Genomic DNA, 14,413 nt, shown 5'->3' with positions numbered 1-14,413 from the left:
GGTTTGAACTTGCAACCGGTTACTAGTCCAACGCTCTAACCACTAGGCTACCCTGCCGCCCCCGATGAGAGTTTTCGATGCTTGTCGATTCTCTGTACATATGTTCAAGTGACTCTGTATTAATTAACCATTTCGTGCCCTCTTTAATTATTATTCTTTTTTTGGGGGGGGGGGGTCCTGTGGAGGCTAGGTATGTTGTGGTGTGTAGTTTCTGGCATTCTGATATATGATCAACTTCATTAGCGCAATGTGAACTTGTAATGGGCAACAATGACATTTTATTTAGCTGTTATTTTTGACTGGTTTTGTCCCTGCTTGCCTGTTAGGACAACTTCTATGGGAAAAAAACATGCATTGGTGTGTACCTTTTATGATGCTGAAATGTAAAGGTTGCTCCACTACAATCATTACGGTTAATAAAACTCATTTGATTGGTGGTAGGAAGGCAACTTGCCAGATCCCCATAGGTAAAATATTTCTGCTTCATCTATTGGTCCGTGTTTTTTTTTTGTACCGCATGTCTACTAAAAGATGGTCTATTAACGGTCACCAGGGTACACAAATCCAATGCCAAAACGCCACCGGGGTACGCCGGTGTGGAAACCCATGCACTCCCATTGAGGACCGTTAGTTAACTAGCTATTAGCTACAACACTGACACAGTCTTCAGGTTGAGTGTCACAATTTATATTGTAATATTACGCCAGTTAACTTGCTATTCCAACAGATTTTTGTTTTTCTCCGTTTAATCATCCCCTTGAAGGGCTGGGTTTACCTAGTTTGGATTTCCCCGGAAGTGACGTAGCCACTCGGAAGAGCAAGCCGAAGAAACACGTATCCGAGAGACTCAGGCGTCTTTGGCACCTGGGGTGTGTATATATATATATGTTAGTAAACTAGACAGCAGAAATGTTCTGAAGAATGGGAACTTAATTGGTCGTGATATAGTTGAAGTCGAGATATATATATATATATATTTGTAATCCTAGTGAACGCCCTCAATCAAGGCGTTTGGATCAAAACTCAGCAAGTTCGTTTCGTGGCGAAAACGCCATCGGAAACCGTGAGTAGCTAACGTCAGCAAGGTAGCTAGCTAGTTGTCCAAATTAGTTTCGTACTTCAGTTACAGTAGTAAAGCTAGGTAACGTTAGCTAAACTAGCTGGGTATGCAGTGTGAACCGTCCCTTCCAGGCCAGATTAGTTTACACAACCCTTCAACTACACTCTTAACTAGCTAAGTATTAGCTTTATGTGACTGAGTTGAATAGAGTACTAGTATGTTAAACTAGCCTGTCTTGTTTACTTGCCAACCGATACGTCTACCCAGCTTGATAGATACAACTTGGCATTTCAACAATGCAGGATTTAGTTGAAGCGAAAGTAAAGCTAAATCAAATTTAATTTAGTAGATGTCAATCATTGCTCTCTGTTTACACTTGCCCCCTAGGCAGCTGTCAACATGCATGTATATATTCACTGGCTGTTAGTTAGCTAGCGAGTTGTAAGGAAACAATTGGACAATTTCCCCATTGTATTGTCCAACGACCAGGATTATGAAATGTTAAGGTCCTCGCCTGCTCCATGTTCTGATTGCCTGATTGTGTTGCCCTGTCGTCCTACCACACCGCTGTAGATATTGCCTGCACAATGGTGCGTGCAGCGCTGGTAACTGCCACCAGTCTGGCTCTGACTGGCGCTGTGATTGCCCATGCCTACTTGCTCAAACACCAGTTCTACCCCACTGTGGTCTACCTCACCAAGAGTAGCCCCAGTATGGCAGTGAGTACACACTAGTTCTCTACATTCCCCTGTTTGATTGACATGTTTATCAGCTGTATGGCCTGTAACGTGGCTTTCCCTCCCTCTCCTCATCGTGTCAGGTGTTGTACATCCAGGCGTTTGTGTTGGTGTTCCTGTTGGGAAAGTTCATGCGTAAAGTCTTCTTCGGGCAGCTGAGAGCTGCAGAGATGGAGGTATGGACCAATGATATGTTATTTCAGTATTTGTTTACATCCTGTTTGGTTTGCTAGGGTTCTAGATCTGTGTTGTTCAATGAACTACCACTGGACTTCTACGTAATTCTGCTAGTGCTTACGCCTGTGTTGCAACCATTATACCCTCTACACACAGCTGATCCAAGCTGTGTTGTCTTGGTTACGCATTCACCATATTTACTAGACTCAGTGCCAGAAAGGAAAATCAGAAAAATAAAATGTCAAAGCCAGTACGCGTTTGGGTCAGTATGATAGTGTTTTAAAAGGTTATCACTAAAATTCAGCTTCCTCTCCGTTCAGCATCTGATAGAGCGATCCTGGTATGCTGTCACAGAGACGTGTCTGGCCTTTACCGTGTTCAGGGATGACTTCTCTCCCCGCTTCGTAGGCCTCTTCACCCTGCTGCTCTTCATCAAGTGCTTCCACTGGCTGGCTGAGGACAGGGTGGACTTTGTGAGAGGCTGTTACATGTTAAACACATTTGTATAGATATTTCACATGGTTAAGACATTGAGTTTACTATACCCTTAAACGTGTTTACCATCCATAAAGTGGCAATGAATGTGAAAGGAAAGCACATGTCTGTCTGTTCTGATGGTATTTTCCCCACCTTCTCACTCAGATGGAGAGAAGTCCTAATATATCCTGGGTCTTCCACTTCAGGGTGTTCTGTGAGTATGGGTAATATCTCTTCAAGGTGTTAAAGGCCCACTCGGTGATTTACAATACCTTGTAATGGGTTCTTCAGTGGTTTACAGTACAGTATGTGTTATGCTATATTTTAATGGACCCTACAGTGTGTATATCAGTACTTTAGTTGTTACTACTTATTGGAGTGTGACTGATTTATTCACAGATATGTGAAACTGGTGTTTTTAGGACCAAGTGTGTTTCTTAAATGAATATGCAAATATATCAGACTGTTGCACCTGGTCCTGGATGCACATCATTTAAACTGAAACCTGGACCTTGAAGCTTGATAACACAACTGGCATATCTTGGCAAGAACCTCAAGGCCTATACTAGTGTGTTTAGTCAAAATGACTGGTAGGCATGGACAGAAACCCACGGGCTGTCATTTTATCTAAATCATTGCATCTCTCACCTAGCTCTGATGTTGTTGCTGGGAGTCCTGGACTTCCTGTTTGTCAACCATGCCTGTCACAGTATCATCACACGAGGGGCCTCTGTCCAGCTGGTCTTTGGATTTGAGGTTTGTAAAACTATACGTTGCCATTTTTAAAATTTCAGTCATATGTGATGCTTTATTGGTATATGTATGCCACATTTTGTTTTGAAGTAATATTTGTTGACTTGATGAATCTAAGCAGTTAGTAATAATTCAGCGCACTTCTCTTCTTACCAAAATAATAACTGTTGTTGTTTAGTATGCCATCCTGATGACAATGGTGTTCACCACCTTCATCAAGTACACCCTCCACACTGTCGACCTCCAGAGTGACAACCCCTGGGACAACAAAGCAGTCTACATGCTCTACACCGAGCTCTTCACTGGTATGATACCTGTATCACTAAATATACTCTACACTGGTATGATACCTGGTATCACTAAATATACTCTACACTGGTATGATACCTGGTATCACTAAATATACTCTACACTGGTATGATACCTGTTATCACTAAATATACTCTATACTGGTATGATACCTGTTATCACTAAATGTATGATACCTGTTATCACTAAATATACTCTACACTGGTATGATACCTGTATCACTAAATATACTCTACACTGGTATGATACCTGGTATCACTAAATATACTCTACACTGGTATGATACCTGTTATCACTAAATATACTCTACACTGGTATGATACCTGTTATCACTAAATGTATGATACCTGGTATCACTAAATATACTCTATACTGGTATGATACCTGTTATCACTAAATGTATGATACCTGTTATCACTAAATATACTCTACACTTGCTGTACAATTTTAAAGGTCCAGTTTCTTGGATCCGCATTAAGCCATGTTCATTGAACAGGGTCACTTAGAAATGTCCTTGTTTTTTATAGAAAATCATTTTTTTTGGTCCATTTAGAAGAACATTAAATTGATCATAAATACATTGTTAATGTTGTAAATGACTATTGTAGCTGGAAAAGGCTGGTTTATGAAATATCTACATAGGTGTACAGAGGCCCATTGTCAGCAACCATCACTCTTGTGTTCCAATGGCACGTTGTGATAGCTAATCCAGGTTTATCATTTTAAAAGGCTAATTGATCATTAGAAAATCCTTTTGCAATTATGTTAGCACAGCTGAAAACTGTTGTGCTGCTTAAAGAAGCATTAAAACTGTCCTTTAGACTAGTTGAGTATCTGGAGCATCAGCATTTGTGGGTTCGATTACAGGCTCAAAGTGGCCAAGAAACGAATAACTTTCTTCTGAAACTATATTCTTGGTCTGAGAAATGAAGACTCTTCCATGTGAGAAATTGCCAAGAAACTGAAGATCCCTGTTGAGGACTTGTGAGGCATCTGTTTCTCAAACTAGACACTCTAATGTACTTGTCCTCTTGCTCAGTTGTGCACCGGAGCCTCCCACTCCTCTTTCTATTCTGGTTAGAGCCAGTTTGCTCTGTTCTGTGAAGGAAGTAGTACACAGCGTTGTACGAGAGCTCCAGTTTCTTTGCAATTTCTTGCATGGAATAGCCTGAGAAATGTTCTTGACAAGCGACTCCAAACTTTTGTGTGTGTGTGTGTATATATCTCACACACACACACCCACTGAAGTGGGATACTTAAGACATTAAACCCCCCAGGTTTCATCAAGGTCCTCCTGTACATGGCGTTCCTGACCATCATGATAAAGGTGCACACCTTCCCCCTATTCGCCATCCGGCCCATGTACCTGGCTATGAGGTGAGCAACACAGCTGCTCTAAACCCTAAAATAAAGATACCATTCTAAATTATTAGACCTGGCAGCCAGGGCTCTCTGAAGACTCCGTATGTTACCTGGCCAACAGGTTGTCTTCTCTTATCGTTTTGTTGTCATTAGAGGCAGGTGTAACCATTAGAACACTTGAATTTCTGGATTCTATTCTTTAGGCAGTTCAAGAAAGCTGTTACGGATGCAATAATGTCACGGCGAGCAATCCGCAACATGAATACACTGTGAGTGTGCTATGCATCTATTTTTTTAATTTTATTTGTTATTTTGTGTCTCCACAATGGGGGGAAAAAAATCCTCCCTCTTACCATATTCATCTTTTATTAGGATGAATATATATTGTTTTTAAATAAACATTGAAGAACTAGTCCATGGTCTATTAACTCTGTGTATCTCTGCAGTTATCCAGATGCCACTTAATAAACATTGATTAACTAGTCCATGGTCTATTAACTCTGTGTATCTCTGCAGTTACCCAGATGCCACTTAATAAACATTGATTAACTAGTCCATGGTCTATTAACTCTGTGTATCTCTGCAGTTATCCAGATGCCACTTAATAAACATTGATTAACTAGTCCATGGTCTATTAACTCTGTGTATCTCTGCAGTTACCCAGATGCCACTCCTGAAGATCTGCTGGCTTCAGACAACGTGTGTATCATCTGTCGTGAAGAGATGGTGGCTGGAGCCAAGAAACTTCCCTGCAACCATATCTTCCACGCAAGGTATTTTATGGATACTACTATACTATTCCTGTTTTAGACAGAACGGTATCAGAAAGTAGAAAATACATGTTTTATATATATAGTAGAAAATAGACAAATGGACAATATGTCAAATAGACAGTATGTATGTATGTATGTATGTATGTGTATATATATATATATATATATATATACACACACACACACACACACACATGTATTTTATACTTTATTTCTATTTTCGACTATATATATATATATATATTTTTACATTTGTCTGTTCATATGGGGCAGTGGGGTAGCCTAGTGGTCACCATTTCTGTCCCATTAGTGTGTTTGCTGGTCCTGTTGGTGTTCTGCTTTTTATATCACTAACTAACCTTTTCCTTCATGTTGTGTCCCAGTAGCCTTCGTTCCTGGTTTCAGAGACTCTGTGTAGCTAACTAACCTTTTCCTTCATTTTGTGTCCTGGTTCCAGAGACTCTGTGTAGCTAACTAACCTTTTCCTTCATTTTGTGTCCTGGTTCCAGAGACTCTGTGTAGCTAACTAACCTTTTCCTTCATTTTGTGTCCTGGTTCCAGAGACTCTGTGTAGCTAACTAACCTTTTCCTTCATGTTGTGTCCTGGTTCCAGAGACTCTGTGTAGCTAACTAACCTTTTCCTTCATGTTGTGTCCTGGTTCCAGAGACTCTGTGTAGCTAACTAACCTTTTCCTTCATGTTGTGTCCCAGTTGCCTTCGCTCCTGGTTCCAGAGACAGCAGACGTGTCCTACATGTCGTATGGATGTCCTCCGGGCCTCTAACCCAAACCAGCCTCCCGCCCCAGCGCCTGCCCAGCCTCCTGCCCCGGCAGCACCTGTCAACGCCCCTGTTCCTGGTCCACCTGGGAACGGTGGGTAGCACCACACAGAACAACACGCCCATTGTCTAACGTCAAATGTAGTTTCATTCAATGATTTAAAAAAAATATATATATATTTTTTTTTTGTTTAATTTATTAACCCCTCTTTGGAGGACAAATATATTCATATTTTTTTTGGACAGCTTTTTTGCTTTTATACTTTTATATAAAGCAGTCGCATAACAATAATACATTACCAAACATCAGCTCTTTAATCCCACCTATCACCAATAGACCTCAGCTCTTTAATCCCACCCCTCAGCCCATCCCACCTATTACCAATAGACCTCAGCTCTTTAATCCCACCTCTACGCCCATCCCACCTATCACCAATAGACCTCAACTCTTTAATCCCACCTCTCAGCCCATCCCACCTATCACCAATAGACCTCAGCTCTTTAATCCCGCCTCTCTCAGCCCATCCCACCTATCACCAATAGACCACCTCGTTTGTTTTCCATGGGCCATTTATCTTTCAATTGTGCTGTGATGTTTTACATCATACATCAAAATGTACCATTGTAGTCATATAGTATCCACAGTTTGTGAGCTAAAGATGAAAAAAAAATTACCTACGAGTATTATTATGTTATTTATTGACTGGCTTTCCAGATCGCCCGACCCTGCTAGTTGTAAGATTTAATTTGAAGTGCATGTTGTAATTTTTATATAATAGTTTAACTGGGAAAAACTCAGTGTTGAATCAAGAGTAGGTTTTTTTGTGCCATGGAATCGATACATCGCAAATCTCTTCCCATTTATTTTTCAACCTGTATGACACAGCTGTCAACATTTTTGTCCTCAAATGAAACCGGTATATTTTAATTTCAGCCAATTACTATCGTTTAATATATGGCAAACAAGGTCCCTCGTTTCGGGTAGTTACTAGATATGTGATATGAACCTAGTAATGGTTTGATGATATTACTGGAATCATAAAACACGGGACGAGATGTTAACTGTCCATTGTGCCAATAGATGGAATGCACTCGCATGAGATTTGCCGTGATGTTGACAGAGTGGCATGGGAGGTTTATTTCTTAGACTGGGGTAAGATGTCAATTTTTGGGACACATCCTCAGTAGTGTGCCTTCGAATCAGTGGGTGTTTCGGCCTTTAATCACTAAACACCCTCATCAAAGGTGGCCAGCTAAAGGGTGATCAAGCCTTTGCTTGTGTCCCATGCCCAATTAAGATGTCCCACGGGACTATGCAAGGCAGGGGTGTCCTCTTCACTGAGCCAGCCCTACAACTGACCGCATACCTCCTATGCCCTCCTCAAGTTGGAGGGATCTGAATTGGGTTCTCAGGTGGGGGTCATGAAGTTATAGCCCAGCAAGGGTCCTTCCGTTTGATCCAGATCCACTGCCTGCCTCTTTCAGCTGCTTGAGAAACTGTTCTGACGGTCTGCCGCAGAGCCTGTCCATGGATTCCAAGTTCTTTCAGCAACCTGATGATGGAAGAAGCCACGAATCCTCTGCATCCCACTTCAACTGGCCAGACTTTTGCATTCCAGCCACGCTGAGTTACGTCTGCTGCCAACTCTGTGTAACGCAGTTTCTTACGCTCGTAGGCCTCTTCAGAGTTTTCCCACGGGACTGTGAGCTCTATGATGTACACAGCCTTTCGTGAAGGGGACCAGAGTACCATGTCTGGCCTAAGGTTGGTAGAAGCAATCTCAGGTGGAAAAATGAGTTGCTGGCCAATATCCTCAACAGCCTCAGAACATTGTCTCCTCCACCAAATGTTACAGTTGGCACTATGCATTGGGGCAGGTAGTGTTCTCCTGGCATCCACCAAACCCATATTTGATGTTGGACTGCCAGATGGTGAAGCCTGAATCATCACTCCAGAGAACGCGTTTCCACTGCTCCAGAGTCGAATGGCGGCGAACTTTACACCACTCCAGCCAACTCTTGACATTGAGCATGGTGATCTTTGGCTTGTGTGCGACTGCTCGGCCATGGAAACCCATTTCATGAAGCTGCAGACGAACAGTTATTGTACTGACGTTGCTTCCAGAGACAGTTTGGATCTCTGTAGTGAGAGTTGCATCCGAGAACAGACAATTTTTATGTGTTTAAGCACTCTGCGGTCCTGTTCTGTGAGCTTGTGTAGCCTACCACTTTGCAGCTTAGCCGTTGTTGCTCCTAGACGTTTCCACTTCACAATAACAACACTTACAGTTGACCTGGACAGCTCTAGCAGGGCAGAAATTTGACGAACTGACTTGTTAGAAATATGGCGTCCTATGACGGTGCCACGTTGAAAGTCGCTGAGCTCTCCAGTAAGGCCATTTTACTTCCAATATTTGTCTATGGAGATTGCATGGCTGTATGCCCGACTTTATACACCTGTCAGCAAACGGTGAGGTTGAAATGGCCGAATCCACAAATTTGAAGGGACATTCACATACTTTTGGCCATGTAGTGTATCTGATACTAACCCAGTAATGGTTTCAGGAAGTTACTGTGTATCTGATACTAACCTAGTAATGGTTTAAAGAAGTTGTGTATCTTATAGGAATCTAGTAAGTTTCATTTAGTTACTAGATATAAACTGGTTTGACTCCCAAGCAAGCAGCTGACTGACATGCGTCTCCCTCTTGTCTCCTCTAGTTGGCCCTGGAATGATGCCCCACTTCCCCCCAGGGCTGTTTCCTTTCTGGGGGCCCTTCCCTGGAGCGGCCCCCCCTGCTGGTGCTGCTGGCGCCCCAGGGGCCACAGAGACCCCAGGGGCCACAGAGGCAGCTCAGACTCAGGGAGCTGGTGAGTGTCGTTTCTCCTCTCTGGTACTTAGACTGGCATTTTGACATTCTAGTATAATAGCTAGCTATTAACCAATTGAAGAAGTAGTTTCCCGGACCTAGATGACAAAATGGCACGTTCAATAGAGATTCTCAATTGAGCATGCTTTTTTTGGTCCAGGACTAAACTTCCTCTGGGTCTGGGAGACCAGCCCTAAAGTGTCCATCCTAACATTCTGTGAACAATGAAGTCATAATTTCTCTTTGTGTGAATCAGGCACCACTGGGGCCAGTACAGTCGGTGCTGCTCCTGCTCCAGGAGGCCCTATGCCTGGGTTCCCCTTCCACTCCTTCCCACCCCCACCGTTCCCCTCAGCTCCGTGGCTGACTATGCCACCACCACCTCCACCGTTTGGTAAGAGCTCAGTCATTCTTACTCCTTCACTTATAAATGAAGCCTCCATCATGATATACTGTAGATTGGCCACCATTTTCAACATTCTGATTTACCAAGTTGCCGGGGGGAGGAGGGCTGTTGCCGGGGGGAGGAGGGCTGTTCACAAATCTGTAAGGTTGGCATCTTGAATAACCTTGTCATGCTGTGTGCTCTGTTCCAGTGTCCTCCATGCCCCCTCCTCCCCCGGCCCTGTCCACCATGTCAGAGGCTGAGCTGAGGGAGCTGGAGCAGCAGGGCCGTAGAGGCCTGGAGGCCAGACTGCAGTGTCTCCACAACATCCACACTCTACTGGATGCTGCCATGCTCAACATCGACCAATACCTCACTACCGTCGCCACACTCATGTAATGATGCCTTGTTTTCATTTTTATATTGGGAAAAAACACATTTTTCTGTAGTGGGTCAACATTTACCTTATTGTTTGGCATATGATTATCATGTTCCTCAGTCCTCCTCAGTCAGAAACCAGCAGCGCAGCCAGCGGATCATCTCCTCCCTCCACTAGTGCAGAAACCCAGGAGAACCAGGAGAACGACTCTCAGAGCAGTACAGGTGCAGTGCATTCTTGATCCCCCCCCACACATTTTGTTAAGTTACAGCCTTATTCTAAAATGGATGAAAGAGAAGAAAAAAAAAAGGTTTTCTACACACAACCCTTAATGACAAAGCGAAAACTTTTTTTTTTTTTAGAAAATGTTGCTAATTTATAAAAAATAAAATAAAAATGTAATGGAAAATGTCAAGGGGTCTTAATACTATCCGAAGGCACTAAGTCTCCACTAGTGCAGAAACCCAGGAGAATGACTGTCAGGTAAGTCTTCCCATTCACTGACAGATATTGTGAAACAGAATTATTCAGTTAGGAATCCGGACTAGCCGTTAGTGGGATTTTAAAGCGCCATTAAAAAAAAAAAGTTTACACTAGACACATTTTCTCACTTTAGTTTCGCTCCTATGTCTCTTCTCTCCAGCCGCTGAACCTGAAGCTGTGAATGGGGCCACAGGTTTCTCCCAGCCAGACTCTACCACGTTGGGCGACAGTGAAGACCAGGGGGATGGAGAGGAAATCGGGGAAGACGGAGAGCCCAACCCTTCAGAGCTGAGGCGCCGTCGTCTCCGCAAACTCGAGACCACACCCCCTCCTCCTGACCACTAAAACATGCCAACTGGTGCATTCTGGGAACTGACTTATCAATCAATACATTTGATGACCAATTAATAATTATAGCTGTATTTTATTTCTCTCCTTTCTCTTCCTGACTGTGTTTTGTGTTGTTTGAACTCAGACAGCCAAGAGAGAGGAGGAAGGACCAACTTGTTGTTCCACAACCTTTTTGTTGTTGTTGGAACACATAAAAGTAAGATTAGAAAAAGAAAATACTGCCTGACATCTTATGATCCATATGCAGGTTTTGTGCCCCCCCCCTCCTCCCGTTTACCCAATACTGAGGAGTCCTATTCAACACACAGACCGGACTTCTTCAAATACACACCTGGACTGAGACTGGACTTCTTCAAATACACACCTGGACTGAGACTGGACTTCTTCAAATACACACCTGGACTGAGACTGGACTTCTTGAAATACACACCTGGCCTGAGACTGGACTTCTTGAAATACACACCTGGCCTGAGACCGGACTTCTTGAAATATACACCTGGCCTGAGACCAGACTTCTTCAAATACACACCTGGACTTCTTCAAATACACACCTGGCCTGAGACCAGACTTCTTGAAATACACACCTGGCCTGAGACCAGACTTCTTGAAATACACACCTGGCCTGAGACCAGACTTCTTGAAATACACACCTGGCCTGAGACCAGACTTCTTGAAATACACACCTGGCCTGAGTTCTTGTTCAGTGATGACAAAGTGAACAGTGTTTCTAAATCTCAGGTCACTGGTACTTGTCCTTCCGACTGTGAAAGGTTACTTTCTCTTCTTCTTCTTTCCCCCGTGACTATAAAATTGATCCTCCTTATTGTCCAGCTTGTCAGACCGTGTTACAGGGAGGTCTGACCCATTGACTTAAAGGAAGCAATGTTAAATTTCAATCTGGCTTTGTCTGTAATGGTACCCCATTCCCTATGTAGTGCATAGGTGTCTGGTCCAAGTAGTGCACTTCCTAGGGAATAGGTTGTAGCCATAGCGTCCCGAGTGATGGACGACTTAATACCCTCTCTGGGATATCAAGATTTTGCTGCAGGCGTGAGCATTATAACTTAATAAGAAATTGGGTTGATTTAACCTGTACATACTGTAAAAAAGTAGTTTTACTAGGGATGACCTGTACATACTGCAGAATAAACCATTGAAATGTAACGTTGCTGTTATCAGAGCTCAGCATGCATGTCTTTGTTGGTATGTACTACATGGATGGGTTCACTATCAGGAATATTCATCTGTGTTGTCCAGGAAAGACAGACTAACACGAACTGTACTCAGCTTGTGGGAAAACCTATCGCATCTGTGTTTCCCCTCTTAAATGTTTTCACATTTACTATATAGTGTTAGTGTAGGGGCTCGATTCAATCAATACGTAGCACTGTCGATCCGCTTTGTAGCGCGATTTGACAAAAGGCAATGTTCCCGCAGTCGCAGACTGCTTTCACGGTAGATGCTGCGTATCTCGGCTCAAACGGAAAATACCTTAATTTTAACGCGGATCTTAAGCGATTTTTAAAAAATATATATTTTATTTTTATGGATTGAATCCAGCCCTAAACTGGGGAAGGCGCACCAACCTAGAAGAAATTGCCCACTTCAGTATTTTAATTCACATTCGATGTGTTTATTGTAATTACAAGAGTAACAACACCGATCTCAGTATATTCTGTTTAAGCAATAAAGCCCCTAGAAAATTCCAGTATAAAATGGATGCCGGTGAGAAGGAAGAGGTATTTGTTCCATAAATGCTAAAACAACAGGTGATATCTGATTTTAAATAAGTTAACTTCAATGTACAATCACAGAACATGACAAACGAATCTACTGTTGTCTCCATCACTTCTGGAAGTGGTCACACCGACGTTACTTTTAGCTTGCCGGCAAGTAGGAAACAATACCTGTAAAAAAAAAAAATAATAATAATAACTTTTGGTCCTGTCAGAAAAGTTTAAAAATAAACTTTCCATAGTGGAATGAATATAGCCTGTGTGTCAGTGTTTGTCCTCTTGCTCATTGTCAAGCCAAACATTTTGACGTGACAAGGAGTTGACATGAAATAACACAATCAAGCGAATGAATACAACGGAATATAAAAATAAAACAAGAGACCCCTCCCCCTTTGCAGATGTCAGTCGTCTGTTGATCAGATTAAACGTTGCCTAGTTACTATATTCAGTGAGGACGTTCTGAACGTATTTGTTTTGTTGTTGTGCAAAAAAATGCATCAGTCTTATTGGAATGAGGTGTTGGCTGTCTGCAGCTGTGAGTGGTCAGCAGCCTGAGAGAGAGCACTTCAACAGACGGACAGCATCAGGGCCTGTCCAAAATGGCATTCTCTACCTTGTATTGTGCACCATGTCAGATAGAGGGTCATGTTAGTTCTGTACTGTTGGTTCTGGTCAGGAGGGTTACTGGCAAAGACGGGAGGTGTCGTCTCCTTGATGGATCCATACCAGCTGCTGAAAAGAGACAACAGTGTAAACAGTAAAAAAAAATGTAACCAATATTTAACCAGGTAGGCTAGTAGAGAACACCTATATTTAACCAGGTAGGCTAGTAGAGAACACCTATATTTAACCAGGTAGGCTAGTAGAGAACACCTTTATTTAACCAGGTAGGCTAGTAGAGAACACCTTTATTTAACCAGGTAGGCTAGTAGAGAACACCTTTATTTAACCAGGTAGGCTAGTAGAGAACACCTATATTTAACCAGGTAGGCTAGTAGAGAACACCTTTATTTAACCAGGTAGGCTAGTAGAGAACACCTATATTTAACCAGGTAGGCTAGTAGAGAACACCTTTATTTAACCAGGTAGGCTAGTAGAGAACACCTTTATTTAACCAGGTAGGCTAGTAGAGAACACCTTTATTTAACCAGGTAGGCTAGTAGAGAACACCTTTATTTAACCAGGTAGGCTAGTAGAGAACACCTTTATTTAACCAGGTAGGCTAGTAGAGAACACCTTTATTTAACCAGGTAGGCTAGTAGAGAACACCTTTATTTAACCAGGTAGGGAACACCTATATTTAACCAGGTAGGCTAGTTGAGAACACCTTTATTTAACCAGGTAGGCTAGTAGAGAACACCTTTATTTAACCAGGTAGGCTAGTAGAGAACACCTTTATTTAACCAGGTAGGCTAGTAGAGAACACCTTTATTTAACCAGGTAGGCTAGTAGAGAACACCTTTATTTAACCAGGTAGGCTAGTAGAGAACACCTTTATTTAACCAGGTAGGCTAGTAGAGAACACCTTTATTTAACCAGGTAGGCTAGTAGAGAACACCTTTATTTAACCAGGTAGGCTAGTAGAGAACACCTTTATTTAACCAGGTAGGCTAGTAGAGAACACCTTTATTTAACCAGGTAGGCTAGTAGAGAACACCTTTATTTAACCAGGTAGGCTAGTTGAGAACACCTTTATTTAACCAGGTAGGCTAGTAGAGAACACCTTTATTTAACCAGGTAGGCTAGTAGAGAACAAGTTCTCATTTACATCTGCGACCTGGCC

General features: G+C 42.5%; 1 protein-coding gene and 1 long non-coding RNA gene across 6 annotated transcripts; one reads left to right on the top strand and one right to left on the bottom strand.

Moving 5' to 3' along the window:
* The first annotated feature begins 690 nt into the window (after positions 1-690).
* LOC118372829 (E3 ubiquitin-protein ligase synoviolin-like) lies at positions 691-12,881 on the top strand. 3 transcript variants are annotated; one of them, XM_052487408.1, is made up of 16 exons: positions 691-869; positions 1,634-1,779; positions 1,881-1,973; positions 2,295-2,447; positions 2,617-2,665; positions 3,104-3,207; positions 3,383-3,509; positions 4,791-4,890; positions 5,079-5,144; positions 5,532-5,648; positions 6,360-6,520; positions 9,148-9,297; positions 9,553-9,690; positions 9,893-10,076; positions 10,181-10,284; positions 10,704-12,881. In XM_052487408.1, exons 2-16 carry the CDS (start codon positions 1,648-1,650, stop codon positions 10,886-10,888), a joined length of 1,863 nt encoding a protein of 620 aa, XP_052343368.1. In that variant the 5' UTR covers positions 691-869; positions 1,634-1,647; the 3' UTR covers positions 10,889-12,881. The 3 variants fall into 3 exon arrangements, with proteins under 3 accessions (XP_052343368.1, XP_052343366.1, XP_052343369.1); XM_052487406.1 differs by lacking the exon at positions 691-869 and adding an exon at positions 876-1,063; XM_052487409.1 differs by lacking the exon at positions 691-869 and adding an exon at positions 876-1,085.
* On the bottom strand, positions 12,613-14,304 carry LOC118372836 (uncharacterized). Of its 3 annotated transcripts, none has more exons than XR_008087090.1 (3): positions 14,024-14,304; positions 13,244-13,668; positions 12,613-12,801 (listed from the first exon to the last, which is right to left on the bottom strand). It is a non-coding gene; the product is annotated as an uncharacterized LOC118372836 (long non-coding RNA). The 3 variants fall into 3 exon arrangements; XR_008087091.1 differs by having other exon boundaries at positions 14,057-14,304; XR_008087092.1 differs by having other exon boundaries at positions 13,991-14,105.
* Positions 14,305-14,413: the final 109 nt, after the last annotated feature.

The sequence above is a fragment of the Oncorhynchus keta genome, chromosome 30 (genome assembly GCF_023373465.1).
Source record: "Oncorhynchus keta strain PuntledgeMale-10-30-2019 chromosome 30, Oket_V2, whole genome shotgun sequence".
Lineage (NCBI taxonomy): Eukaryota > Metazoa > Chordata > Actinopteri > Salmoniformes > Salmonidae > Oncorhynchus > Oncorhynchus keta.
The sequence above is the reverse complement of the archived record's forward strand: the minus strand, read 5'-3'. Positions and strand labels throughout refer to the sequence as shown.

Coding starts and splice junctions, on each gene's coding strand:
- LOC118372829 (XM_052487408.1), top strand. CDS start 1,648: ATGGTGCGTGCAGCGCTGGTAACTGCCACCAGTCTGGCTCTGACTGGC. Junction 1,974..2,294: donor TGAGAGCTGCAGAGATGGAG/GTATGGACCAAT, acceptor CTCTCCGTTCAG/CATCTGATAGAGCGATCCTG. Junction 6,521..9,147: donor TCCTGGTCCACCTGGGAACG/GTGGGTAGCACC, acceptor TGTCTCCTCTAG/TTGGCCCTGGAATGATGCCC.